The sequence below is a fragment of the Triplophysa rosa genome, linkage group LG18, assembly GCF_024868665.1.
Source record: "Triplophysa rosa linkage group LG18, Trosa_1v2, whole genome shotgun sequence".
Taxonomy (NCBI): Eukaryota; Metazoa; Chordata; class Actinopteri; order Cypriniformes; family Nemacheilidae; genus Triplophysa; species Triplophysa rosa.
This window is the reverse complement of record NC_079907.1, coordinates 123,375-149,313: the sequence shown is the minus strand read 5'-3', so window position 1 is coordinate 149,313 and position 25,939 is coordinate 123,375. Positions and strand designations below refer to the sequence as shown.

At 41.4% G+C, this 25,939-nt stretch overlaps 3 protein-coding genes across 7 annotated transcripts in view; 2 read left to right on the top strand and 1 right to left on the bottom strand.

Annotated features, from left to right (window-relative positions):
- Positions 1-285: 285 nt before the first annotated feature.
- lhpp (phospholysine phosphohistidine inorganic pyrophosphate phosphatase) lies at positions 286-4,300 on the bottom strand. The gene is made up of 7 exons (XM_057358252.1): positions 4,161-4,300; positions 3,806-3,993; positions 3,475-3,628; positions 3,298-3,361; positions 3,108-3,200; positions 2,467-2,558; positions 286-1,502 (listed from the first exon to the last, which is right to left on the bottom strand). Exons 1-7 carry the CDS (start codon positions 4,289-4,291, stop codon positions 1,409-1,411), a joined length of 816 nt encoding a protein of 271 aa, XP_057214235.1. The 5' UTR covers positions 4,292-4,300; the 3' UTR covers positions 286-1,408.
- A 1,122-nt stretch (positions 4,301-5,422) lies between these two features.
- oat (ornithine aminotransferase) lies at positions 5,423-12,181 on the top strand. The gene is made up of 10 exons (XM_057359357.1): positions 5,423-5,551; positions 6,454-6,676; positions 6,771-6,995; positions 7,077-7,172; positions 7,287-7,414; positions 9,796-9,918; positions 10,016-10,144; positions 10,400-10,513; positions 10,793-10,937; positions 11,602-12,181. Exons 2-10 carry the CDS (start codon positions 6,466-6,468, stop codon positions 11,760-11,762), a joined length of 1,332 nt encoding a protein of 443 aa, XP_057215340.1. The 5' UTR covers positions 5,423-5,551; positions 6,454-6,465; the 3' UTR covers positions 11,763-12,181.
- Positions 12,182-15,938: 3,757 nt separating this feature from the next.
- Positions 15,939-25,939, top strand: part of cpxm2 (carboxypeptidase X (M14 family), member 2) — a 20,181-nt gene continuing 10,180 nt past the window's right edge. For 3 of the 5 annotated variants that reach the window (XM_057359028.1, XM_057359029.1, XM_057359026.1), the window contains exons 1-11: positions 15,939-17,219; positions 17,744-17,806; positions 18,973-19,082; positions 19,934-20,073; positions 21,249-21,333; positions 21,441-21,591; positions 21,664-21,752; positions 21,823-21,946; positions 24,554-24,750; positions 24,862-25,041; positions 25,314-25,611. In XM_057359028.1, the coding sequence (XP_057215011.1) occupies positions 17,000-17,219; positions 17,744-17,806; positions 18,973-19,082; positions 19,934-20,073; positions 21,249-21,333; positions 21,441-21,591; positions 21,664-21,752; positions 21,823-21,946; positions 24,554-24,750; positions 24,862-25,041; positions 25,314-25,611 (1,657 nt within the window). In that variant the 5' untranslated portion in view covers positions 15,939-16,999. The remainder of the gene's footprint in view (positions 17,220-17,743; positions 17,807-18,972; positions 19,083-19,933; positions 20,074-21,248; positions 21,334-21,440; positions 21,592-21,663; positions 21,753-21,822; positions 21,947-24,553; positions 24,751-24,861; positions 25,042-25,313; positions 25,612-25,939) is intronic. The other 2 variants (XM_057359027.1, XM_057359030.1) reach the window with 2 other exon arrangements.

Genomic DNA, 25,939 nt, shown 5'->3' with positions numbered 1-25,939 from the left:
CACACACACACACACACACACACACACGTTAAAGGGCTTCAGATGTGTAACAATAGTAATATCAGGTATTTCAGTTCCTCACTGGTGGAAAAAAGCTATTTAGAAAAAATGTGTCTTTTACATTTTGGTAACTACAGAAGTAAATCTACTTGTTTCTATATGAATAAACCTTTTAATGTGTTTGTACAAAAACTGCCTCATTATCATTTCATTTATTCATAATCAGAGGATTTTATTTTTGTAATCTCATGAAAAACTTGCTTGTGTTTTATCAACAGGAAAAACAAGGAAAGATTAAGCATTACTCTGACGTGTCAGCATGTGTCGTATCTTTCTCTTTATTGCCTGTGATGATTCTCTTTACAAACATCCTGAAAATCACACGCGCACAGCTTCTGATAGAAGAGCAGAATTATAGACTGAGACAGCGCAGTGGAAGCACACACTGCATTTATTTAATACAATAACATGTCTGACATCACAGTGAATGCACGTGTGATGCTCTTCTACACTGATGATGGTTCTAGAGCAGCCGATTTCACTCGTGTTAAATGACAAACGTGTGTGTGCGCGTGATGTAAACACAGGGTGTGCTGAAATTGTTGTGAAGAGTTCATTCCGTGACCGATGTCACCGTGACTCATTTAGTTTCACTGCTGGACACAAACACATTAGTGTTGTTAATACTGCACATCATGTGACCTGTGTAAGGTGTGTGTGAACATTCATTTCATGATATAACTAAGAGTTTACAAAAGAGACCGAGCAAGAAAACAAGGTCAAGAGATGTCACCAAAGCTTTACTGTATTTTATTCTGTTACTGAGAATTGTGAATGAATTCTGAACTGAGGGTTTATAGGTCATGTATGAAAACACTTCAGATGATCAGATACTGCAGGGAAATAAAACACACAGAATCAAAGTGAAGAGTCGCACAAACAAACATCTGAACTTTATTACACTTGAAAAGCAACACAAGTGTTTCACTGGAGAGTGTGTTGTGAAATGAATGATTAGTGTTAAAAGCAGCACAGCAGACACTGAACACGCACGCAGTTCCCAACTGAAAGAGCTGCCGTGAGAAACACAAAAGGCACCGAGCGTGTGTGAGCCAGAAGATGTGTGCTGTTCGTTCATCACACACTGCTGTAGAATGTATTTCTGTCAGAGATTTCCAGCTATTGTCCAGAATAAACCTCACCGTACAACAGCACAAACCTACAAAACATTCACTTGAATTATAGCTTGAACATAATAATGTCACCCGTCTACAGCAGCATTATCGTATGTGTGATGTTTTAGTGTCATGTGGTTTAGTTGAATATGTTCACTACATCAGTTTTCTGATTATCTGTTAACACAAGATCAGTGTGTGACACACAGCACTACAGTCCAGTGTCGTTTCATTCACAGATCTGAGATCAGTATTGCGTCCACAGCGGCAGCGAGATCGTCCATGTGTGCGTCCGCTTTCACGCTGGGATGTTGTTCATCACTCGGTCTGCAGTAACACAACACACACATACGTCTTTGATGTCATGATGATGTGTAATCGGCCACATGAGACTTAGACTGTGTGTGTGTGTGTGTGTGTGTGTGTGTGTGTGTGTGTGTGTGTTCATAGTCACTTTTCTTCTGTTCTTGAATTATAGAGTAACTGAGTCAATGTGACCATGCAAAATTCAACACAATCCATCTACTGTTTCACTGCGACTGCCGGTGGTGTGTGTGTGTGCTTACAAACTGCTGTGTTTAGATTGTGTTATCAGCACAGAGAGGGAATTAAACAGGAAATTCTGGCTAATTTGGGGTGTGTGTCACACCTCTGCATTTAACACAGAAAAAACAACAAACAAACAGAATCACAGATGATGCATAACTCTAAATCACTTAAACTGACTCAGAAAAACAATGGGATGATGTCTCTGTGTGTGTGTGTGTGTGTGTGTGTGTGTGTGCGCGCGCGCGCGTGTGTGTGTGCGCGCGCGCGCGTTAGGGGGGGTCATGGGAGTTTGCTTCATGATGTCACACATCATTACTTTCATCCAATCAGAGCAGAATGTGCGAAACACTACAGAGACGAACGTTTTTTCCTGCAGACAGCAGTGAGCTCTGATCTGAAGTCAGCTGTACTCTCACTAATGCATGCTGGGATTGAGAACTGCATTGTAGCACTACCCATGGGTTCACACACACATAGAAACAATCTGTTTATCAGACCGACAAACTCTCCCATCAAATAGAGGAAGGGGCGGGACTTACACTGGACTAAAATAATCTGATTGGAGGAATTGCTCCGAGGAAATGAAGTCATTGGACAGTATAATGAAATGCTGAGCTGTAGCGCAGCCTGGTGGCCACATTAGTGCCTGACAGAAATTCGTTTCACATTACAGCTTGATTTGACTGGTGTTTACAGCTATAGAGATTCACACACGTGTGCGCATGAATACACACACACTGACCTGTATTTACCGGTTCTGACCTGAACACCTCTCATACCACACCGCTGAGCTCCTCCCACATCATTCACCAGATCATCACCCACCATCACAACCTGACAGAGCGAGAGAGAGAGATGAGCAAAGAAGGACTGCTGTAGATCAGATACATTCATGAGAGTGTGTTCAAGTTGGGTTGATGTGTGTGTGTGTGTGTCTGTCTGTGTGCGTGCGTGTTTGTTTGTTTGTGTCTGTCTGTGTGCGTGTGTGTCTGTCTGTGTGCGGGTTTGTTTGTTTGTTTGTTTGTTTGTGTCTGTCTGTCTGTCTGTGTGCGTGTGTGTCTGTCTGTGTGCGGGTTTGTTTGTTTGTTTGTTTGTGTCTGTCTGTGTGCGTGCGTGTTTGTTTGTTTGTGTCTGTCTGTGTGCGCGTTGTTTGTTTGTGCGTGTGTGTGTGTGTGTCTGTCTGTGTGCGTGTTTGTTTGTTTGTGTCTGTCTGTCTATCTATCTGTCTGTCTGTCTGTCTTTGTGTGTGCGTGTGTGTCTGTCTGTGTGTGTGTGTGTGCGTGCGTGTTTGTTTGTGTCTGTCTGTCTGTGTGCGCGTGTGTTTGTTTGTGCGTGTGTGTGTTTGTTTGTGTGCGTGAGTGTGTATGCGTGCGTGCGTGTCACCTCATGCGGTTGAAGGTCCATGTCTCTCAGAACACTCTGGAAGAATTCTGCTGATGGTTTTCCCACCACCTCTGCCTGAACATCACAGGCGTACTGAGCAAAACAAAACAGTGATCAGACGCATCAGACTTCTGTCTATTCATGACGATAAAAACAAACTATAAACATGAGACACACATGATCTATTCACCTCCAGCGCCTTCATAAACCCCCCCACATCCAACTTTAATCCATCAGTTTCCTTATAGTAGCGTCTGGAAACATCAAATAACACAAACACACACATCAGATGATCTGATAATTCACACATGAGTCTCAGTGTGCCAACGTGAAATACAGACACAAACAATGACATCATGCGTCTCACCCCTGACCCAGAGAGAAGAGAATGGGTTTTTCCAGTCCGATGAGAACACCAAACGCTTCATTTAAGTTCTGGTAGGAAAATCTGTCTGCAGCATCTCCAATGACGACACAGTTAGGAGACGTCATCTCTACACCATCAAACTCCGCCATCAGATCTGACACGCACACACACGTGTTACTGCTAATATCACACCACATTCATCATAAAAATCTTTTCTTCATTCATCTTCCGCTGCAGTGTATGGTTCACATCAGCATACATTCACACAACTTGTTGAGACGTGAATCGGTTGTGAAACAACATAAAGATGAGCAAAAGTCCTCTGCAGTACCATCATGAACCAGCAGGTGTGGCTGCAGTCCTCGCTCTCTCAGGATGCGCAACAGCGCAGGCGCAGGTGAGAACACGTGACTCACGCTGATGTTAAAGCCCATCCGCTGCAGTTTCTGCACGAACTTCTCTCGCGTGTTCTGAGTCTCGTTGGTGCAGAAGCGCACGATCAGACCCGAACCCATCAGCCTGACACACAACACAACACAACACAACACAACCACACGTTCATATAGGCCATGCAGAGTGTCCTGTACTATAAAGTTTGATGTTATAAAGCGTTTATAAAGTATGTATTAAAAACTTAGTATGCTAAATACAACGCGTGACCTAAACTGAATAACTTTAGAGCTGACCTCTCGATTGCTTCTACAGATCCGGGTATCGGTTGCCCTCCACCCTCTCCGCTGTCATAGAGAACTCCACACATATCTAAAATCACCCCTTTAACACCCTTCACCCACTCCATACTCCTGCCTGCCGCCATGCTGCTGACGCCACTGCGCATGTCCAGCCAGCCGCTGGCCTTCTGGGAGATGAAGTTTATTCCCTTCATACAGAATGCCCGTGTTCAGATTGTTCGGTTTAAATGTGCTGTGATCGCAAAGCCTTATATTATTTACCACACAAGGTGCAGAGTAGCGAAATTCTGCTGTGATTTCTTCATGTATGTGTTTTAGACATTAAATGTTGCTACTATGTGTAAAAAAACTAATACTAAAACTAATTTATTTAAAATATATTTATTTCATATTTTAATATTCATATTTACAGACTGCATTTTAAAATACACACATTAAACTAAAACCAGTGTAAAATTCAGCAATGGTTGGTATAATCCCACTGCATAAAATTCAAATATATAAATATGATAAAAATGAGATGACTCATGTTTTGTATTGTGCATTCCAATTAATTCTCAACTCAACTTTATTTATATAGCGCTTTTTACAATTTTCATTGTTACAAAGCAGCTGCACATGAGACATATTGACTATAAGCAAAACATTTAAAGTTGTACCTGTAAAAACAAGAAAAAGTTGAAAACACAGAAGACAAACATACCCACATACAAAACACTCCACACACACGCAGACACGCACGCACGCACGCACACACAGACACGCACGCCACGCACAGTGAGAGCACACATTTAAGATAAAGGAGAGAGAAACACAGGTCAAATATAACAGACTATAAATTCCTATATGCAATATTAATTAAGTAAAACTTTAAAATTCTAAGAATTTAAATATCGATTAATATCGATCAAACTGCAGTTGGTTTGTTTTGATTTAAGCCATAATAATTAAAAAATACAGCTAACTAACACAATAAAACACAATAAAAACATGATAACATTTTTTTAAAACTGCGTTATCTCATTTTGGAACCAAACTCTTAATTTAAAGAAACATGTTACTGCCATAGTAAAACACATTAAAGTGCTGTGAATGATGTGTCGTGCCTGAGGCAATACGACACGAGTGTTGCATCACCCTGCTAATAAAACATCATAATTACACACACAGAATCACTTCACAACTGCACTACACATTACAGTAAAGCAATAGATGTCACTTTTCCTCACACTAGAAATACTTGAGAAAAGTAATAAAAGTTGAGCAGCGCTCGCCCTAGTGACGTCAGGACGCAAAGTGACGTGGCTCGTTTGAATAATCCGACGAGACTCCCCACACAGTAGGAAGAGAAGCGACCCGCACGCACCCGCACGGACCCGCAGCAGGTAAAAACTCTCCCGGCACACACACGCGCGCGCACACACACTTCAGTGCGGGTTAAAGCTTCTCAAGCGTCATGTGTCGTATTGAGTCGCATTACGCCGCAGTTATTAATAATGACGTAGAGACGCGCTGATATATGAGCATCAGTAGAGCAGGAGGAACACGAGGAGAATTATGATCATCATAATAATAATGATAATGACGACGACGAGGATGTTTTGAGTTTTATTGAGGATGAGTGTAAAGGAATAAGTGATGCAGATATAACTGGATAAGGAGTGTGCGTGTGCGCGCGCTCCCTCCCTCGTGCGCGTGCTTGTCTTTATTTTAGCCCTGGCAGGGGCTCATGATGGGTGTGTTTGGGGGCAGTTTCTGAAGAGCCAATCATCGCGTTGTTGTTCGTAGAAAGTTTATTTCTTACTCAAGGTGAATCAGTTTAATAATTAATGTAGACTACATAGAACTCATCAGCAGAACACACATTCACGTCATGGCTGTCACGCGCGCGCGTGAATCTTTAGACACCTGCTGCTTCTCATAATTCAGCATTTCTTTTCAAACTCACTCATTTGGTTCTTAATTCATTCTTGAAGTCATTGATGGACTCCACTGACACAGACAGTCGTGTGATGATGACGTCAAAACGTTTTTAACATCAACACATTTCTCAGAATGAATTTCATCAGAATGATTGCATCTCACATTCACACAATATTATATAATAATACAAATGACAGGAGATTAAATATGATTTGTGTGCTTTGTAAAATATTTTTTTTAACATGAGACGTTAGTGTAGGATTTGGGTTGCTGGTAACTTGTAGTTGAGTGTGAAACTAGTACTGTCAACTAGTTTGTCATCTGAGATTGATGACTGTGAGTTGCTGTGGTGAAATGTGTTTAGTGTGTGAACATCATGAACAGTCTGAAGAGTGTGATGAGGAGCGTCAGTCGCGTGACGCCCACCCTGAGCCGCGCACTGCATTCTGGGACACGGACATCCTCTGCAGCATCAAGAGCTAAACGTGTGGAGCGTCCGCTGACGTCAGAAGAGGTGTACAACCGCGAGGAACGCTACGGCGCTCATAACTATCACCCGCTGCCTGTGGCCCTGGAGCGAGGAGAGGGTGAGCGCGCGCGCGCGCGCGCGCAACACACACACACACACACACACTCTAATTTGAGTGTGATCGCGGCTGATGTGTGTCTGATGTGTTTCAGGTGTGTATGTGTGGGACGTGGAGGGTCGGAGGTACTTTGATTTTCTCAGTGCGTACAGCGCTGTCAATCAGGGTCACTGTCACCCGAAAATCATCTCGGCCCTGACGGCTCAGGCCTCCAGACTGACGCTGACCTCACGAGCGTTCTACAATGATGTGCTGGGCGCTTATGAGCAATACATCACCTCACTGTTTGGATATGATAAAGTTCTGCCCATGAACACAGGTAGAGTCATGTGATGATGATCCGTCACTGATGGACTCTGTCATGTCACGACAGCTGATGATGTGTGTTTGTGTCTTTAAGGCGTCGAGGGAGGAGAAACTGCCTGTAAACTCGCCCGGAAGTGGGCGTACACTGTGAAGGGGGTCCCGAAATATGAAGCAAAGATCATTTTTGCAAGTGAGACACCAAAGCTGCTCTGGGACACTGCACCGTTTATAAGACATGTGACTGCATGTCGGCTCTGTGATTGGTTACTGTAATGACAGGATGTGATGTCCATGTGTTCTTCAGTGGGGAATTTCTGGGGTCGTACCATGGCAGCGATCTCCAGCTCAACAGACCCCAGCAGTTATGACGGCTTCGGCCCGTTCATGCCTGGGTTTCATCTTGTGCCCTATAATGACATTGCTGCACTAGAGGTACAACACACACACACACACACACCACAAGTACCCCAGAGGGCAGTTTGGACGAGGGGGCGGTACGACAGATTAGGCGGAACGACATGTGTCGCCCCACCAACTTCAATTTTCATTGGTTCATGATTAGGAACAGCTTATTGGTTTAGACATGTGTGATGCTTTGGACGGGTTGACAACAGCGACAATAAACAACATAATAACAATAAGAGAATGAACGAGGATAATATATGGAAAGTTCCATTTAGTAGAAATGTCAACAATAAAGCAAAGTTTGAACGCACGAACACAAACAGTGCTCTGGTTATATCAACGAGCTGCCGCAACCAGAGTGATACTAGAGCAGTGCGTATATATGACGAGTCTCCGTTTAAAACAAAATCATGTTTTTTATTATGTTATCATGTTTTTATTGTGTTAGTTAGCTGTATTTTCTGAGTTATTACGGCTTAAATCAAAACAAACCAACTGCAGTTTGATTGATATTCATTGGAATTCACAATAAAAAAACACTTTTAAAAACGGAGTTCCAAACTCTTCATATGTTCTCCATCTAGGAATCGGCATTTGACAGCAACTTCTACTTCTGTGTCTAGCCAAACTTAAGTTTTTGGCTCAATACGTTATGGTACACAAATAAAGAGATGCAGAATTGAAATAGTTGTAGTCGTTTATTATATTACTTGTGATGTACATCATGAATAACGCTGATATTGTACATGCAGAGTTTACAGGATTTGTGTGTTCCTGTGGCACAGCGGTTGAGCAAAAGATCGTGGGTTCGATTCCATGAACACACAAACTGATGAAATATATAGCTTATAGCGTATAGCTTGGATAAGCTATGGATTCTGCTAAATGCATAAATTTAAATGTAAAAAAATGTAAATGGTTTACGGTTTTATAACAACACAACACATATTATTAATAGGCACAGCATGCGGTCACAATGTTGTCAATAAATGTAATGTCCTTGCCTTAAATAGGAGTAATGTGAAAAAGACGGGTGTAAAATGTTAAAGAAGGTGATGTTTTCTCCGTCTTTTACAGATGTGTTATTTCCAAACAGGCTGCAAAACCCACGTTCTATTTGTACAGTTTCCAAATGTCATCCACGCACATGGATCTGTACCACATGAGACACTGTTTGTAAAATTACAGAACGGGCACAGTTGAATAGATAAAAACATATTCTTCTCTGGTTTAAATGGTGTGGTGCTTCTTCGTGTTTGTTGGAGTCACACTTCTCTATACCAATAAGCTCCTTCTGATCATGAACCAATGAAAGGTGAAGTGGGCGGGGCAACACGTGTCTCCTTCCAAATGTGTTGCCCCGCCCCATCATCCAGCCTGCACTCTGGGGCTACTCCCTGCTCACACACACACAGCGGTCACATTTTCATACAAGTGTTCATTTACATGCATGTTATTTTCTGCAGACGTTTTTATTCAAAGTGATTTGAGTTCAGTTGAGTTTCTTATGAATGTAAACAGTTCAACTGCAGTCCTTCAGTTTGCTGTGCCCTTCTGTGTTGCATGTGTGTGTGTGTGTGTGTGTGTGTGTGTGTGTGTGTGTGTGCGCGCGCGTGTGTTTGTGCGTGTGTGTGCACGTGTGTTTGCATGTACGTGTGTGTGTGTGTTTGTGCGCGTGTGTGTGTGTGTGTGTGTGTGTGCGTGTGTGTGTGCATGTGTGTGTGTGTGTGTGTGTGTTTGTGCGCGTGTGTGTGTGTGTGTGTGTGTGTGCGTGTGTGTGTGCATGTGTGTGTGTGTGTGTGTGTGAGTGTGTGTGCGCGTGTAGTCCAGGTAAACCCTACACAAAACCAAGAGAGTAACAGCAGTCATTTTTTTACTTGTGGGGATGTTATTTGGTCCTCACGAGGAAACAGATTATAAATCAAACTAAATGAAGTTTATCGGAAAATGTTAAAATGTAGAAAGTGTGTTTGGTTTAAAGTCCTCATAAAACATGGAAACTGTGTCTTACACACATGTTCTTCATGAAGAGCGTCTCTCTCTCTCTCTCTCTCTCTCTCTCTCGCACACACTGAAGCAGCAGGTTTATATTTAACATGAAACTCAAGCTGCTGAAGTCTGTCAGTGAGTCGTGTGCTTGTTTTACACTCTTCATTTACAGCAACAATAATGACAGAAGTACACAAACATGTTTACAGTAGTGAAGAGTAGAGAAGAGACGCGAGGAGAGCAGAAGCCGATTCGGATTATAAAGTGTTCAAGTGAAACTGTTGTGTTGATGATTTATACAGAAGAGAAAGTGAACACAGTGATGTGTGTGAGTATCAGCCCTGATGATGTCACTCTATAATGAGACACGTGTGTGTGCGTGCGTGCGTGCGTGCGTGCGTGTGTGTGTGTGTGTTTAGAAAGCGCTGCAGGATCCTCATGTAGCTGCGTTTATGGTGGAGCCCATTCAAGGTGAAGCCGGTGTCATCGTCCCTGATGCTGGATACCTCACAAAAGTCCGAGAGCTGTGCACTAAACACAATGCAAGTAACACCACACACACATTTTATATCTCTGAAGGAGATGTGTGTGTCACAGCCTCAGTGTGTTTGAGTCCTACTGACGTCTGCGTGTTTACAGGTTTTGTTTATCGCTGATGAGGTTCAGACCGGTTTGGCTCGTACTGGACGCCGTTTGGCTGTGGATCATGAGGCTGTTAGACCAGATCTACTGGTGCTGGGAAAAGCTCTGTCAGGAGGAGTGTATCCTGTGAGACACACACAGAGAACACATACACACACACACACACACAGAACACACACACACTCGCACACATCTTTTTGCATTTTTAGATTTTTTAAAAATATTGTTCTGTACAATTTATAAGCTTTTTTGCCCATGAGGACCACAAACACGAGTCCCCATGTGTTGGTGTGCATTCAGGTTTAGGTCCCCACTGGGAAATAAAAAGCAGGCCACAGACAGAAAGTGAATGGAAGCGTGTGTTTGTGGTGTGTTTTTCAGGTGTCTGCTGTGTTATGTGATGATGAGGTGATGTTGACCATTAAACCTGGAGAACATGGATCCACATATGGAGGAAATCCTCTGGCCTGTCAGGTCGCTATCGCCGCTCTAGAGGTCAGTGTGTGTGTGTGTGTGTGTGTGTACAGTCATCCGGGTACCGAAGTCATTCTGACAGGTGCCGTTTAATATACAGTAACACATAAATGAAATGTAAATACACTTCGTTCATACCAGTTCTCTTGGCCTAATGTCTGCATTCGTTACAGAGGAGCTGATGAAGTAGCTGTAGTAAGCAGGTTGTTATTGAGAAATAAACCCCTTTAGTGTGATTGTGTAGATTATGCCTCACATAATATCTGCAGAATGACAGATTATTTGTTTGATTCACTGCAGGTTCTGGAGGAAGAGAAACTGGCTGAGAACGCTGAGAGAACGGGTGCCATTCTGAGAGCCGAACTGAAGAAACTGCCCAGAGAGATTGTGAGCGGCGTGCGGGGGAAAGGCCTTCTGAACGCCATCATCATCAAAGAGAGTAAAGGTGCGCGCACACACACACACATCAGAACCATGAAAACATCCCGTTCATCAGGGGCCAGGTGCATAAACACAGCCGCTAAGTTAAGAGAGTCTTAAAAACTATTCTTAGGACTTAAGGTCTTTGCACATACAGTCTGAAATTTTCGTATGCGTTTTTTCGTATTTGGCGCTGGTTTGTACGGTGTCTCTGAATTGTCAAAACGCCTCTTAAAATGCTTGCTACGGATGCGGAAAACGCTGAAAATCGAACCCAGTCCAAATTTTCTTATGACGGATGAAAATATCGGAGGCGGTGTGTAAATGTGATTGACACAACATGAGGTCGTATTTATTTTTAACATACAGAAATTTCAGACTCAATGTGCGTTACTTTCTAAGGTTGTATGTAACTGACTTGAAGAAGTCTTGAGGAAAAGAATGAGATGACTAGTCTAAGCAGTTTCTGCACCCGGCCCGTGTCTTCTCTAAGAGGAGCACAGGCTATTTCACATGTGAATGTAAAGTATGAGTGAGTGTTTGTGTTTTTTCTGAATGATAAATAAATAAACAAACAAACAAACGTTAAACGTTCAGCAACTCGCGTGTGTTTTATTGAGGTTAGTTCACACACATCACGCAGACGGTGGACAGCTTTGTTCTTCATCTCAACCTCTCGTCTCTTTTAGACTATGACGCTTGGAGAGTGTGTCTACGTCTCCGTGACAATGGACTGCTGGCCAAGCCCACTCATGGTGACATCATCAGACTTGCTCCGCCCCTCATTATTAAAGAAGATGAGATCAGAGAATGTGTGGACATCATCAGCAGAACCGTTATGTCATTTTAAATTTCACGACTGTGATTTTATCAGCGTTTGCTCTTTTAGTTTGTGTGTTTAGTGCTGTGAAGTGCTCTCCACGTCATTGTTACAGTGCTGAGAACTGCTAATGTGCAGCTGTTCAAAAGAAATGCGATTTGAATATTAATTGAAAAATAATTTACAATATATTGAAATTCTCAAGTTTTTGACATTTTCAGTGGAAACTTGAATAGAAATGTGTTTATCTCCCTAGAGTGAGAGAATCATGCACTTTAATGCCAGTAAGAAATCTGTTAAAGCAGAATTGAAATGTACATGAAGTGTGTTTTTTTCACAGGTTTTCTGACATTCTTTCAACAGTCATTGAGAGAGACGGGTGTTTGTGTGTTGATGATGCTCTCTCTCTCTCTCTCTCTCTCTCTCTTAAATAAATCTGCTGAAAAACGGATAGTTTTCTTTAAATTATGATCTGAAGTTATAGAAATAATAATACATATAGGGCATTTTGAAGGCCTGTACTTTAAAAAATCCACAATGAACAGTCCTGATATTGTTTAGGTGACACACTGAGGTGGGATAAGAGTGTTGTAAAAATATAAAAACTGCCTAGCAGTTTAAAAACAGCTTAAAAAAGCCTAGCAACATAACTGTCAATCTTTCCCGTTTGGCCTGGGTTAAAGCCTTCAATTGTAGTGCAATTGAGGTTATTTTTTCAATACCATATATCGTTTTATGGGTAAAATTATATATAAATATATTTAATTTTCTAAATGCATTTGTATTTTAATTAATTCACAATCGACAGACTGAAACCACGTTCAAAATAGATCGCTTAATTTTGAAATCCGAAAAGCCGCTTTTACCGTAACATAACAAAACCGAGTGAGGGCTAGTTTGACTGCCGTTTTCGAAGTGGCGGCCGGCTTGACCGCAGTCATTTCAAAGGTGGCGGGAACTCCGTGATCTGAAAGGATTGTAAACGGATGCAGACATCGCTTTATTTCTTCTGAACAGGTAAGACAAATTTTTAATATTTCAATAGATAACACAAAAACTGTAGCGCACTTGTTGTGTTAATACAGACGGGTACAGTTTCATCGGTTGTTCGTTCTCTCTTTATGTTCATTATGATAAATGTAATTTAAGACCTATTCTCCCGGGATTAGTATTATCTGGGGACCTCGTGTGATTCAGAAATGACCTCCCCACATCTGTATTTCATTAGCACGGACAGTGAAGTGAAGCCTGTGGTTTTACTTATATCCCGGATATGATGGCAAGGCTTTGCATATAGTTGTATGATGTATAATGATTTATGACCGTGCCTGTCAGCATTTAAGACCCGCGTTCGGGGATCTTCTGTCCGGTTCGCGTTGCGGGAGTTTCCATGAGAAATAACAAAACTGGACACTCTCGGTCAAAACGGCAGTATATGGAAGTATTTCAATGCCATTAGTCTTTGAAGCAAAAAAGCATGTTGAATTACCACTAATCAAAAATAAATCTGTTGCATTACCAGTGCTTGCATTTTTAGAGTCTGCAATTCGATGTGGTTGTATATTTAAGCTGTGAATATTTCAAATTGAAACATTTCACGCACACTATGGAGGACTAAACCTGCAAAAATTATAAATAAATAAATGTATAAATAAATATATAAACGAATAAATGTAATAATATGAAAATAAATAAAGTAATGAATGGTTTGATAAAACAAAATAATTCGTTTTAGCTATTATTGATCTTAGCTTTAACTTTTTTTTCATTTTTTAAATTGATTTATTATTTTTTATTATTATTTTATTTTTAGATTATTTTATTTATCATTTCCTTTTATTTTTTACATTTATACGTTTATTTATTTTTATATTTATTTATTATCGCATGTATTTATTTCCACTTTTATTTATTTATTCTTGAATTTATTCTTACTTTTCTGTGTCTTGTATGATAATTAGATGGGTTGGTCTTGCCTACTATTGGTTCAGCGTAGATTGAAGCGTTTGATCGATTAGTCTTGACTTGTTTTGGACTAATGTCACGTCACTCACTGATCGTTTGCTTCGTGTATAACGTTAAGTAACTACGGCGGGCGCACAATTAGCTAGAGAGTTACAGCATTTAGCCAATGAAGTCGATAACCATGCATCAAATGACTATGTGTCATTTAGATTAGGTGCGCTTATTGATGTTTTATTACAGATTGACGGTGAGATAAATGACAAAGTTCTTCAAAATCTGCGAGTCAGAGGGTTCTAATGTGGTGACCAAGTTGCGGTTACAGGTCCTCTGCCAAAGAGGTGCATGAACGACCTCAGCAGATTCGTCGATTCTGAAAGCACAAGACGACTTGATATTAAGATGTCTAATAAACACAGACTTTCTTGTTACATGATTTTGACATTCTTGTTAAGATTGCAAATTTTTGGTATGATCGCCCGTAACGGCTGAAGCGAGGTGAAAAAATAAATAAAGCGATTTGACACGGGATTCGTACCCATGCAATGAATAAAGCGAGGCAGTGTGTCACTACGGTAACAATCACACTAAGCTATTTCTCAATGCTAGCTGCTGCAGATCTTTGCAATAATATCAAGATGTCACACCACAATATGCAGCTGGATGAATCAAGGGAATATGCCCGTCTTAATTTGTGACCTCTGTGTTATTTATCTCTTATGTAATGTAGTTTATGAGTACCGTTTAGTAACCACGTCTTTTTAGAGGAATGGTTTCCATTTGATGGCCCCTGTAGTGAAAGAACGATGCTCATTACTACCGTGTTAACCTGTGACTTAAGTTCACTATGTCTCAATTCATTTACATTATGTTACATTAAATCTTTACGCTTTTTCTAACCGAAAGGCTGCTTATAACTATCACTTTGACAAAGCGTCAGCTTGCGACTTCGGTTTACAAGCTCATCTGTGCAGTTAAACCTTATTACATTTTGTGCTTTATGATTTTCACCAGTTGAACTGTAACACCACCATAGCACCCTCTGACTCGCACAGACTTTGAATGTGCTGCAAAGAGGCTAACAACTGAGGAAGAACTTTGTCATTTATCTCACCGTCAATCTGTAATAAAACATCAATAAACGCAACTAATCTAAATGACACACAGTCATTTGATGCATGGTTATCGACTTCATTGGCTAAATGCTGTAACTCTCTAGCTAATTGTGCGCCCGCCATAGTTAACGTTATACACGAAGCAAACGATCAGTGAGTGACGTGACGTGTCGTGCATAAATCTTAACGCCGTGAGGTATCTTGCTTGGCTGCACAAGACGTTTCGGGTCTAAAGAAAGTGCTGTCTATTTTTATCTGGTCTATTTTATCTGGCCTGCTCAAGAAGTTCGCTTGGCTAAAATATCAGTTTTTCTGTCTCGTATTAACAAACGAACGTTTCCACAATTCCACAACATCCAGACCAGCATTTTCTGAGAGTCTCAAATTAAAACAAGATCATGCGAGAAAATAAAAAGAATGTTTGTTGAGATTGCAGCTACGTCATATAAACAGAAGCACATGGGAGAGTACGTTAAAATCAGAGCATTTGTCAATAAGCTCCTAGTTGAGATCTCAGTTATTTGACCGCTTCAAACACAATACATGTCCTGTAAATGCTGATGATGCATTTATGTGAACCCGATGTGCTGAAGTAAAAAATAACTTAACTCCTTCGAGCCAGAGCAGGAAACCTAAAATTTCTGATGTTGATGATGCATAAGAAGAGATCTATGAGATCAAATAAATTCACTTAATCGAGCAGATGAGTGGACTGTGCTGCAAACATATAAAAAGTATCTGCATTTCTTGCTTTGGTCTTCGTCAGAAGCGACTTGCACCACCTGCTGGTGAAGCGGTCAGGCAGCAGGTAGAGATCATGCATTGGCGGAATCGGCGCTCTATTGCTTCTCCTGGGATTCCCGGATGTGAAACTTTGAATTTCAAGCCGAATTTGAAACACTGAATTTGTGGAAGCGAATTTTTAAATCTAAATAATATGAACTGAAATTTGTCTGTCGAATAATAAAGGTTGTATTTTAAAACAAGTTGAATTTTTTAACGGAATTTAAAAGGTGAATATTGATTATTGAATTTTTAAACGGTGAAACTGTGTGTGAAATTTTTACATTTGAAAAAATCACAGCTTAAATATGCAACCACGTTGAATTGCAGAACCTTAAAATGCGAGCACTGTTAATACAATGCATTTTTTTTCAGTTAGTGCTATTCAGCACGTCTTTTTGCTTCAAACACATTTGTCTCTATTTTACTTCCATAATTGTGAATCTTGTTGTGTTGAAGTCCTCCTGAGCACATGTTCACGATCAGAACTCAAAGTTCTTAAGCTCTCCACATCTATCATTCACATCCATCAATGTTCTCTTGTCATGTTTGTGTTTCTCCCACAGCAGAACATCACTATTCGACCCGAGACGTGACGGAGACAGAAGCTCGTGAGGTGTGACGCTGGTTTATGTTGAGCTGATGTTGTTTCTTCTTGAGTTAAATCTCACAGATTTCAGCTCCTGACGTCACGTGAAAACTCTTCAGGCCTGATATGAAACAGATCTTTGTGTTCTTGCAGGGAATCTGTGTGGAGTTTCGGGGTCATTTAAGGAGACGAGGTATTGAAGCTGATGAAAAGTGTCAAATGTGAACATGTGGAGTGAAGCTGGGTGAGATTCAGACTGACAGCTGTTTTCCCTCAGGTCTGTAAGAATGTGCTGTGGATTTCACACTGCATGGTTTCATCTGAATGAAAAGAGGGTTTTAGTCTGTCATACAGAACTGTACACACACACACACACACACACACACACACACGACTACTGCCGGTCTGATCACTGAGACACATGTCATGTGTTAGTGGAACAGAAGCTCAGATGTTCTCTTTCAGGTCCTCTCTGGGATGCTGGACTGGACGATAATGAGGTCAGTGGAAACACCACCCAACTTCAGTGGGTGGAGTCACAGTGAGACATAAATGAGAACTCTGGATCAGATCTCTGTCTCTCTCTCTTTTTCTGTTGTGAAAAGACTTGTTTTTATAGAAACTTTCTCTTCCTTCCAAACTCGGTCTGTCTGTCTGTCTTTCATAGTCTCTCTGTGTGCTGTGTTTCCTTTCCTTTACTTCCTTGAAACTCGCCGCCTGTCTCTCTCTCAAGAGAGACTCTCGCTCGGGCGAGCGAGCAGAAGTGATTGCAGCAGAAGTTGGATGGGTCCAGACGAGCTGATCAGAGATCAGAGCTGATGATGTTTCTTCAATTGTCTCTTCAGTTTCTCCTTTTGCTGGACTTGATGGACGTCTCCTCTGGATCTCCGGCTGAGAATGAGGATTCCTACATGCAGGAACTTTATCATCGGATCTCAACACAAGAGGAGATTTTTCCCACTGACGGACGGGTTAGAAAGAACACCAAAACCAAAGTATTTACATCCAAACAATCAGCTGGATCTGATTCAACATCAGGTAACATCACACACAGACGGTTTAGATCACTCTTCATCATGTGTGTCCATCACACGTCCCCGTCTGAGCTGTAAAACATGTGAAACATTCACAGAGCTCATGAACACACACGTGTTCTCAAGTCAAAGCAGAAAGAACCTCTCAGATCTCTGCTGTAATGACTTCATCTCAGAGCTTCACACACACCATCCCTTTCAGGGGTTTCTAAGCCTGTGATCTCCAGTTAAACATATTTGATTTGATCCTTGAAGGAAACTTGTAGAAATGCAAAAAGATCAAGTCTTTTAAATCTTTCATATGTTTTTCTTCTTTGACTTCGTGTAGAACGAGTCTCTTCTCTCACATGTATGTAAATGTGCAGATATTTATGAGGGAAGTTTTCAGAGATCTGAAGATGCTTCATTTCTGGCCTCAGCTTTTTAAATCTCATAGAATATTGTGTGAAATAAGAACACAGGTTTATGTTTATGTCACATGAGACGCTGGGAGATGCTTATATTATATTATCTTGTGTTGTTTTGTAGTGACGGCTGTGAGTAAAAAGAAAGAGAAAAGTGAAAGAGACAGCGTGAGTGATGTGAGCGACGGTAAGTGACTTTATCTGCTGAAAAGCATCACATTCACATGCTCTTCAACTTTTGCGGAGGCAAAAACATGTGTGTCACATGAATATGATGAAGATGACATTGTTTTGAGGATTCACAACATGTACAGATGCGAGAAACTCTTTTCATGCTCACATAGCACAGTGTTTGTCTTCTCTTCCATCTGACCTCATGAGAATCTTTTATAACTTAAACAACACACAGCTCTTTATTCCTGCACTTTCTCACATTTCCACAAACATGTGTCTTGTGTTTATTTTACAAATGAAATCATACAGTGTGTTGTGTCATTTCCACCTGCTGAACGGCAGCAATAAACGTCCCGTCGGTCAAACAGAAATGTGTTTCTAGTACAAGAGAGTACACACACATACACACACACTTATGCACACACACACACATGTTGGGTTTCCATGTTTTATAGGGACATTCCATAGACACGATGGTTTTTATACTGTACAAACTGTATCTCATATTCCCTCCCCCTAACCCTAACAATCACACACAACTGTCTGCTCTTTTACATTTTCACTAAAGTTCATTCTGTATGATTTATAAGCTTGTTTCCTCATGGGGACCAAAACATGTCCCCACAAGGACAAGGGTTTTGGATATTGCCATCTTTGTGGAGACATTTTGTCCCCATACTGTGGGGTTTACCCTTCACACACACACACACACACTTATGCACACACGCACACACACAGAGACACACACACTTATGCACGTACACAGAGACACACACACACACTTATGCACGCACACACACAGACTCACACGCACGCACACACACACACTTATGCACGCACACAGAGACACACACACACACACAGAGACACACACACTTATGCACGCACACACACAGACACTTATGCATGCACGCGCGCACACAGACACACACACACACACTTATGCACGCACACACAGACACACACACACACATACACTTATGCACGCACACACACACACAGAGACACAGACACACACACATACACTTATGCACACACACACACACACAGAGACACGCACACACACACAGAGATACGCACGCACACACACTTATGCACGCACACACACACACACACACTTATGCACGCACACACACACACACACATGCAGCAGGTAAATGTGCAGGTATGTTGTGACAGATTGTCCTCCGTTGGGTCTGGAGAGTCTGAAGGTTGATGATTTTCAGCTTCACTCCTCCACCATGAGACACTACGGCTTGGGACCTCACAGAGGACGGCTGAACATTCAGGTAACACAACAAACACACAATCACATAATAAACATAAAATGTGTGTGCCTTGTGTCCTTCAGAGGCTGAATTCAGTGTTTGCTTTATTTTTCTGTCTCCTGAGAAATCTTCTTCTGATTGATTTTTAAAGGCAGCATAGATTTATTCTTCACTGCATTGGATGTCCCACAATCCTGTGCGTCTGAGATGGTGATTGGTCAAGCAGAGTCAAGCTTTAAAATCTTAAAATGGTGAAAGTGGTCAGGGCACAGATTAAACCTGTATAAGGATCTGTATTGTGTGTGTGTGTAGGGTGGTCTTCAGGAGGATGATCTGTATTGTGTGTGTGTGTGTAGGGTGGTCTTCAGGAGGATGATCTGTATGATGTGTGTGTGTAGGGTGGTCTTCAGGAGGATGATCTTTATGATGTGTGTGTGTGTAGGGTGGTCTTCAGGAGGATGATCTGTATGATGTGTGTGTGTAGGGTGGTCTTCAGGAGGATGATCTTTATGATGTGTGTGTGTGTAGGGTGGTCTTCAGGAGGATGATCTGTATGATGTGTGTGTGTGTAGGGTGGTCTTCAGGAGGATGATCTGTATGATGTGTGTGTGTAGGGTGGTCTTCAGGAGGATGATCTTTATGATGTGTGTGTGTGTAGGGTGGTCTTCAGGAGGATGATCTGTATGATGTGTGTGTGTAGGGTGGTCTTCAGGAGGATGATCTGTATGATGTGTGTGTGTGTAGGGTGGTCTTCAGGAGGATGATCTGTATGATGTGTGTGTGTAGGGTGGTCTTCAGGAGGATGATCTTTATGATGTGTGTGTGTGTAGGGTGGTCTTCAGGAGGATGATCTGTATGATGTGTGTGTGTAGGGTGGTCTTCAGGAGGATGATCTGTATGATGGTGGTTGGTGTGCGGGTCGTGTGGATCCTCTGCAGTGGTTGGAGGTTGATGCTCGCAGACTCACCAGATTTACAGGAGTCATCACTCAGGGACGAAGCTCTCTGTGGTCGTGAGTTTATCACAGCACATGACATCATCACATCAACATACTGTATGTGAACACTTCACTTCTACAGGGAAAGGAGGCGGGGCTTTATTTTGTGATGTCAACAGCCAGTCAAACAAAACATGTCCAGAGAAACAGAATGGGTAACGCTTTAGTTTACGGCCCGCAATGTACCGCATAATTAAACAGGATTTACAGTGTAACTAATTGTAACAATAATTTATATATGCACAATTTACAATCTTTTAGACTGTAAATCGTATTATATTGTATTGTCATTGTGTTGAATGTCTGTACTAGAAGCTTCCAACACCAAAGAAAATTCCTTGTGTGTGCAAGCACACTTGGCAATAAAGCTCTTCTGATTCTGATTCTGATTCTGAATAATGTACCTCAACAGTACATAATCTGTAGATAAAGGAGAACAATATGTAAAATTTGGGGAATAAAGGGGTAAGAGTTGGGAAAATTAAACAAATATTTATGAGGTAACTGCATGCCGCTCTTGAAGTACTTGATTACAGTCTCAAAATATCAATATAGATTTTGCATGTTATATGCATGTAATATCAATATAGATTTTGCATTTTAATGTTACACATTAAAATAACTCATAATAACTCATAATTAAAATAATTATTTGTGACAAACAATCCTAAAATCAATCAAATAAAAATGAATCCTAAAGTCAAAAGTCAAATGTATAGTTGACAGACAGTCTGCGTGCTTGATTCTTGCTGTTTTGCTTGCACAAAAACTGAACACATCATTTACCCTTATTTCATGTTTGCTATTATAATAAAATAAGAACCCTGTACTTGATTAATATACACAGTAGCTTATTTATGGGTACACTGTGAATACACAAATGTAGTGTGTTCACGCTATAAGACTGTTGCATAGCAAACTGCAGGTCATACATACCACCTTATAATAAAATATTTACCCTTTACTTTAAAAATACAGTATAAATAGTATAAATGTTTTTTGAATTTTCTGACTTCTTCATGCCCCAAGCTTTGCATATTGTTCCCCTTTTATCTACAGATGTGTACTGTTGAGGTACATTATTGTTACAATTAGTTACGCTGTTAATTCTGCGGTACATTGCGGGCTGTAATCTAAAGCGTTACCTCAGAATGTCATGCTTATCGTGTGTGTGCGTGTGCGTGTTACAGGAGTGATTGGGTCAGCTCTTATAAAGTTCTCCTCAGTAATGATTCTCACAGCTGGGTGACCCTCAAGAACGGCTCACGGGATCTGGTGAGACACACTTTTCGTTTTTCTCTGCGTTTTACAGTTTTTTATTTCTTGTGTGTGTGTGTGGTAAGAGACTAAGAGCTGGTGGATGTTTCTGCTTGTCTCAGTAGATTTTTACGGGGAATCGAGAGAAGGAGATTACCGTCCTCAACAGATTTCCCAAACCCGTGGTGGCCCGATACATCCGCGTGAACCCGCGCTCCTGGTACCCCGGCGGAAGCATCTGTATGCGTCTAGAGTTCCTGGGCTGCCCGTTGCCAGGTAACACACTTTCACATCATCACACATCAGGTCCTGTGCTTCACTGCAAATACGCTTTCATATTTCTTTCAGATCCAAATAATTATTACAGAAGACGAAATGAAATCACCACCACAGACAATCTGGACTTCAGACATCACAGTTATAAAGAGATGAGACAGGTGTGTGATCTTCAGGGCAGATGTTTGTCATGTGCATTGATGAATTCTGATGTTTTCCTCTCATCTGCAGCTCATGAAGGTGGTGAATGAAATGTGTCCGAACATCACACGCATCTATAACATAGGCAGAAGCTTCAACGGACTGAAACTTTACGCCATTGAGATCTCTGATAACCCGGGCGAGCACGAGCTGGGTGAGACATCGTGTCTGAGCTAAAAACTAAAAACGCAACTAAAGTGCAAAAAAAAGTATGCGTTTTGGCTGTCTGTTTAGACGGAAAAGGCATTTTGGGGGACTGAAAATACAAACTTTTGAAAACGGGTCTCAAAGTGCAACTTTTTGAAAACGCCGCTGTTTTCGTTTCCATGTACAGGGGCGTAGCTACATGGTGGCCATGGGTGGCCACAGCTACCCCTGAATGATGGATGGCCACCTATGTGGCCACCTCTGTTGTGCGAAGCAGTTTTAAGAATGTGTGTCGGAGTTTACGGAGTGCTGCGCAGATCATTTAGCGTATGCACTGAAAGTAATGCGAGAACATTACTCTCACGTTAATATGATGTCATACGCTGATGCACTGACGCAAACAATCTGAGCGCTAGCTGAACAGCTGCTGACATCTTCGTGACAGGTACTGTCTGTGTACCATGGAAGTTCATCACGAGCAGAAGGATCAGGTCAGTCTTGTTTAACTGGATTTCATTCATTAATTACATTTTCATGAAAGTTTAAGTAAAAACATACTGCAATGTTTATTTTCTATAAAAAATGCTAACTTACTGCAAATTATAGCTAGCAAATTATTTTAAAATAATACGTTTACACTATATGTATGTTGTTGTGTGTTTGTTGTCCATAGACTTTGTGTGAAGTTTAGAGAGCATGAAAAGAAAAGCAGAGGAAGATAGAAAGATACATTCCTTTTTTGCAAAAAGAAATAGTACCATATAATTTTGCAAAGACTTAAGGTGTTTGATTTTTCTTGATTTAAAAAAGTGCATATACAGAACTTTAATATATGTGTAATTGATAAATGAATGTACAGTACATTTGGTTGATAACAGAAAATGACTAGTTTCTTTTTTACACACTTTGTTTCATATAACCTTGCTAATGTTCTTGTAATTTGTAACATTTATCTTTTTGTAATGTTCCAACTGTTATCTGTTTGTATGGTAAATTTTGTGACAAAAAACAAACACGTTTAAGAGTAAGCAGGAAAAGACCTATGAAAGCATTGCAAATCAATTGTTTACTTTACGTTCTTTGTGTATGTTTTTGACCAGCAAGCTATGTGTAATGAAGAATTGGTGTAAATTACAGTAGAAGTTAAAGAATTTCTGTCTGTAAGTATTTTTTGGTCACCCTAATAAAATCACTGGGTCTTACCTGGCCACCTCTAAAAGAAAGTTCTGGCTACGCCCCTGCATGTAAACTGCAAGACGGAACGTTCTGAAATCGATGACGTCATGCGTATTACGTGCTTAGTCGCGCGAGTATAGCCAAAACCATATGGCGGCTTCGCGTACTGTGAGCTCTCGCTGCTCGACTATGTATTAAAGTTTCCCCAGCAAAATGTGGATTTGCTGCACCAATATGACCAGCGGAGACACTATTTACATCCGGCAGACTTTAAACACACATATATGTCTGTCAGTACACGATTCGTTCTGCGCATGCGCGTAATTACGTAGTAGAAAACGTCACGGTTTCCCTACACTATTGGTATCACGCGTGCGATGAAACACTTGATGGCCAGGCAGCACAACTGGCGGCATATTTTTGTAGGCTACATTGTGTTTTCATTTAACAGTTCACGGCGGGTCTATTTTGATGTTTTTAATGTAGCTTACCCTATGCATTACGATGTGTTTACGTGGTTGCCAATCCAAAATAATAAAGGAGTCGTTACAGGAACATAGACGATTTTGGTTACATGTGGAATAAAGTCTGAGTCTTGAGAGTCTGCCACTGCAAACCTTCAGTTTCCTCCATACTCCCCTTTGCGATTCATTGCTGCATGGCATTAGGCCTACTTAACTTGCTGTGTTTCGATCTGAGGTCAGTAGTATTGTCAAAGACGGTTTTTATTAAAAGCTGCTAATATTAGTTAACTTTAGATTGAGTCATTTTGTATTAGTATGGGTCTATATAGGCTAATATATCTATCTATATAATCTAAATGAGTAAAATAATCCCTTCAATGGTGTTTACAGAAGACAATAAGTAACATAATATGCATTTCTGCCTAGACTATCTGCACTTACATGAAGAAAGAACTACAAACAAGTCTGGGGAAACGTTACAGAGTACTTCAAACTGAAAATGGAAATGACTTGAAAGAACGCATAGTGTGCACACACAAGTGACATGAGACCAGAGGTGGACAGTAGTGAAGTACATTTACTTGAGTATTGTACTTAAGTACACTTTTTGAGTATCTTTACTTTATTTACAAAGGTGCGCAAGCGTGGAACAGATCGTGCAATGTCGTGAATCGTCGCAAAACAGAATTATCATTTGCACATGCGCGTTTTCTACTACGTCATTATGCGCATGAGTGGACGGATCGTGCAGGCATCCCGTTCTTTACACAACAACATCGCCACCCACTGGCCTGGTGTGCATACTACAGCATTTTTATCCGTTTTTCTGGATCCGTGTAAATGCAGACCGTTTTGATAATGCTGTCATGTGTACGTGATACTTTTCAAAAACGCAAAGGAAAACCGTTTCCGTTTTTCATCGTGTAAACGTTGCCTAAGAAAAAGATGATGTGTGTGTGTGTCTGTTCTCACAGGTGAACCCGAGTTTCGTTACACGGCTGGTTCCCACGGTAACGAGGTTCTGGGCCGAGAGCTGCTGCTGCTGCTGATGCAGTTCATGTGTCAGGAGTATCTGTCCGGTAACCCACGGATACGACACCTGGTACATGAGACTCGCATCCACCTGCTGCCGTCTGTCAACCCCGATGGCCACGAGAAAGCATCTGAGGCGGTGCGTCTGCTCTCATGAAACTCAAACCTTCACGATTCAGTCACAGGACAAAAAACACTAATGTACAGACTCGTCTCTCAACTCGTGTGTGTGTGTGTGTGTGTGTGTCAGGGATCCGAGTTGAGCGGCTGGTCTCTGGGTCGCTGGAGTCAGGACGGTTTGGACATTCATCATAACTTTCCTGATCTCAACTCTGTTCTCTGGGAAGCTGAAAGTCGTAAATGGGTCCCGCGTAAATTTCATAACCACCACGTGCCCATTCCAGACTGGTACCAGTCTAAAAACGCCACAGTGAGTCCCTGAAGAGTCATCAGAGTGTGAAGTGTTTGTGTGATTTGAGAATGTGACTGACTGAATTAATAACGGATGTCGTGTAACACAGTAAATCAGAATCAAGCTTTTCATAGAGACATAAAGATCATTTAATAAATAGATATTGTACACATGATGTGTCATGAGTGTGTGTTTCTCTGAGCTGCTGTATGAAAGTCGTCTGTCTGAAGAACAAATGTTATAATTGACCAACACAACACTATAAAGTGACCTTTGACCTCTGTCAACAGGTGGCAGTAGAGACTCGTGCTCTGGTGTCGTGGATGGAGAAGATTCCGTTTGTATTGGGGGGAAACCTGCAGGGTGGCGAGCTCGTGGTGACGTTCCCGTACGACCGCACACGCTCAGTGTCTGTGTTACGCGAGCAGACGGCCACACCTGATGATCATGTGTTCCACTGGCTGGCGTTCTCATACGCCTCCACTCACAGACTCATGACCGATGTCAGCCGCAGGGTCTGTCACACCGATGACTTCGCCAAAGAGGACGGAACCATCAACGGAGCGTCCTGGCACACGGCCGCAGGCAGTCAGTGTGTGTGTGTGGACATGTTGTCAGTGTGTGTGTGTGTGTGTGTGTGTGTGCATGTGTGAAGGGTAAACCCTACAGTATGGGGACAAAATGTCCCCACAAAGATGGCAATATCCAAAACCCTTGACCTTGTGGGACATTTTTTTGTCCCCATGCTTATAAATCATACAGAATGAACTTTTGTGAAAATGTAAAAGAGCAGACAGTTGTGTGTGATTGTTAGGGTTAGGGGTAGGGAATATGATATACAGTTTGTACAGTATAAAAACCATTGTGTCTATGGAATGTCCCCATAAAACATGGAAACCCAACATGTGTGTGTGTG

Bases quoted from the DNA above. Each gene is read 5' to 3' on its own strand.
- lhpp (XM_057358252.1), bottom strand. From the start codon at position 4,291: ATGGCGGCAGGCAGGAGTATGGAGTGGGTGAAGGGTGTTAAAGGGGTG. The intron at 2,559-3,107 runs GTGACACGCACG...TCGCTCTGTCAG, and splicing joins TGGACCTTCAACCGCATGAG to GTTGTGATGGTGGGTGATGA. The intron at 1,503-2,466 runs GTCAGTGTGTGT...GTGTTACTGCAG, and splicing joins GTCAGAACCGGTAAATACAG to ACCGAGTGATGAACAACATC.
- oat (XM_057359357.1), top strand. From the start codon at position 6,466: ATGAACAGTCTGAAGAGTGTGATGAGGAGCGTCAGTCGCGTGACGCCC. The intron at 6,677-6,770 runs GTGAGCGCGCGC...GATGTGTTTCAG, and splicing joins GGCCCTGGAGCGAGGAGAGG to GTGTGTATGTGTGGGACGTG. The intron at 7,173-7,286 runs GTGAGACACCAA...TGTGTTCTTCAG, and splicing joins AGCAAAGATCATTTTTGCAA to TGGGGAATTTCTGGGGTCGT.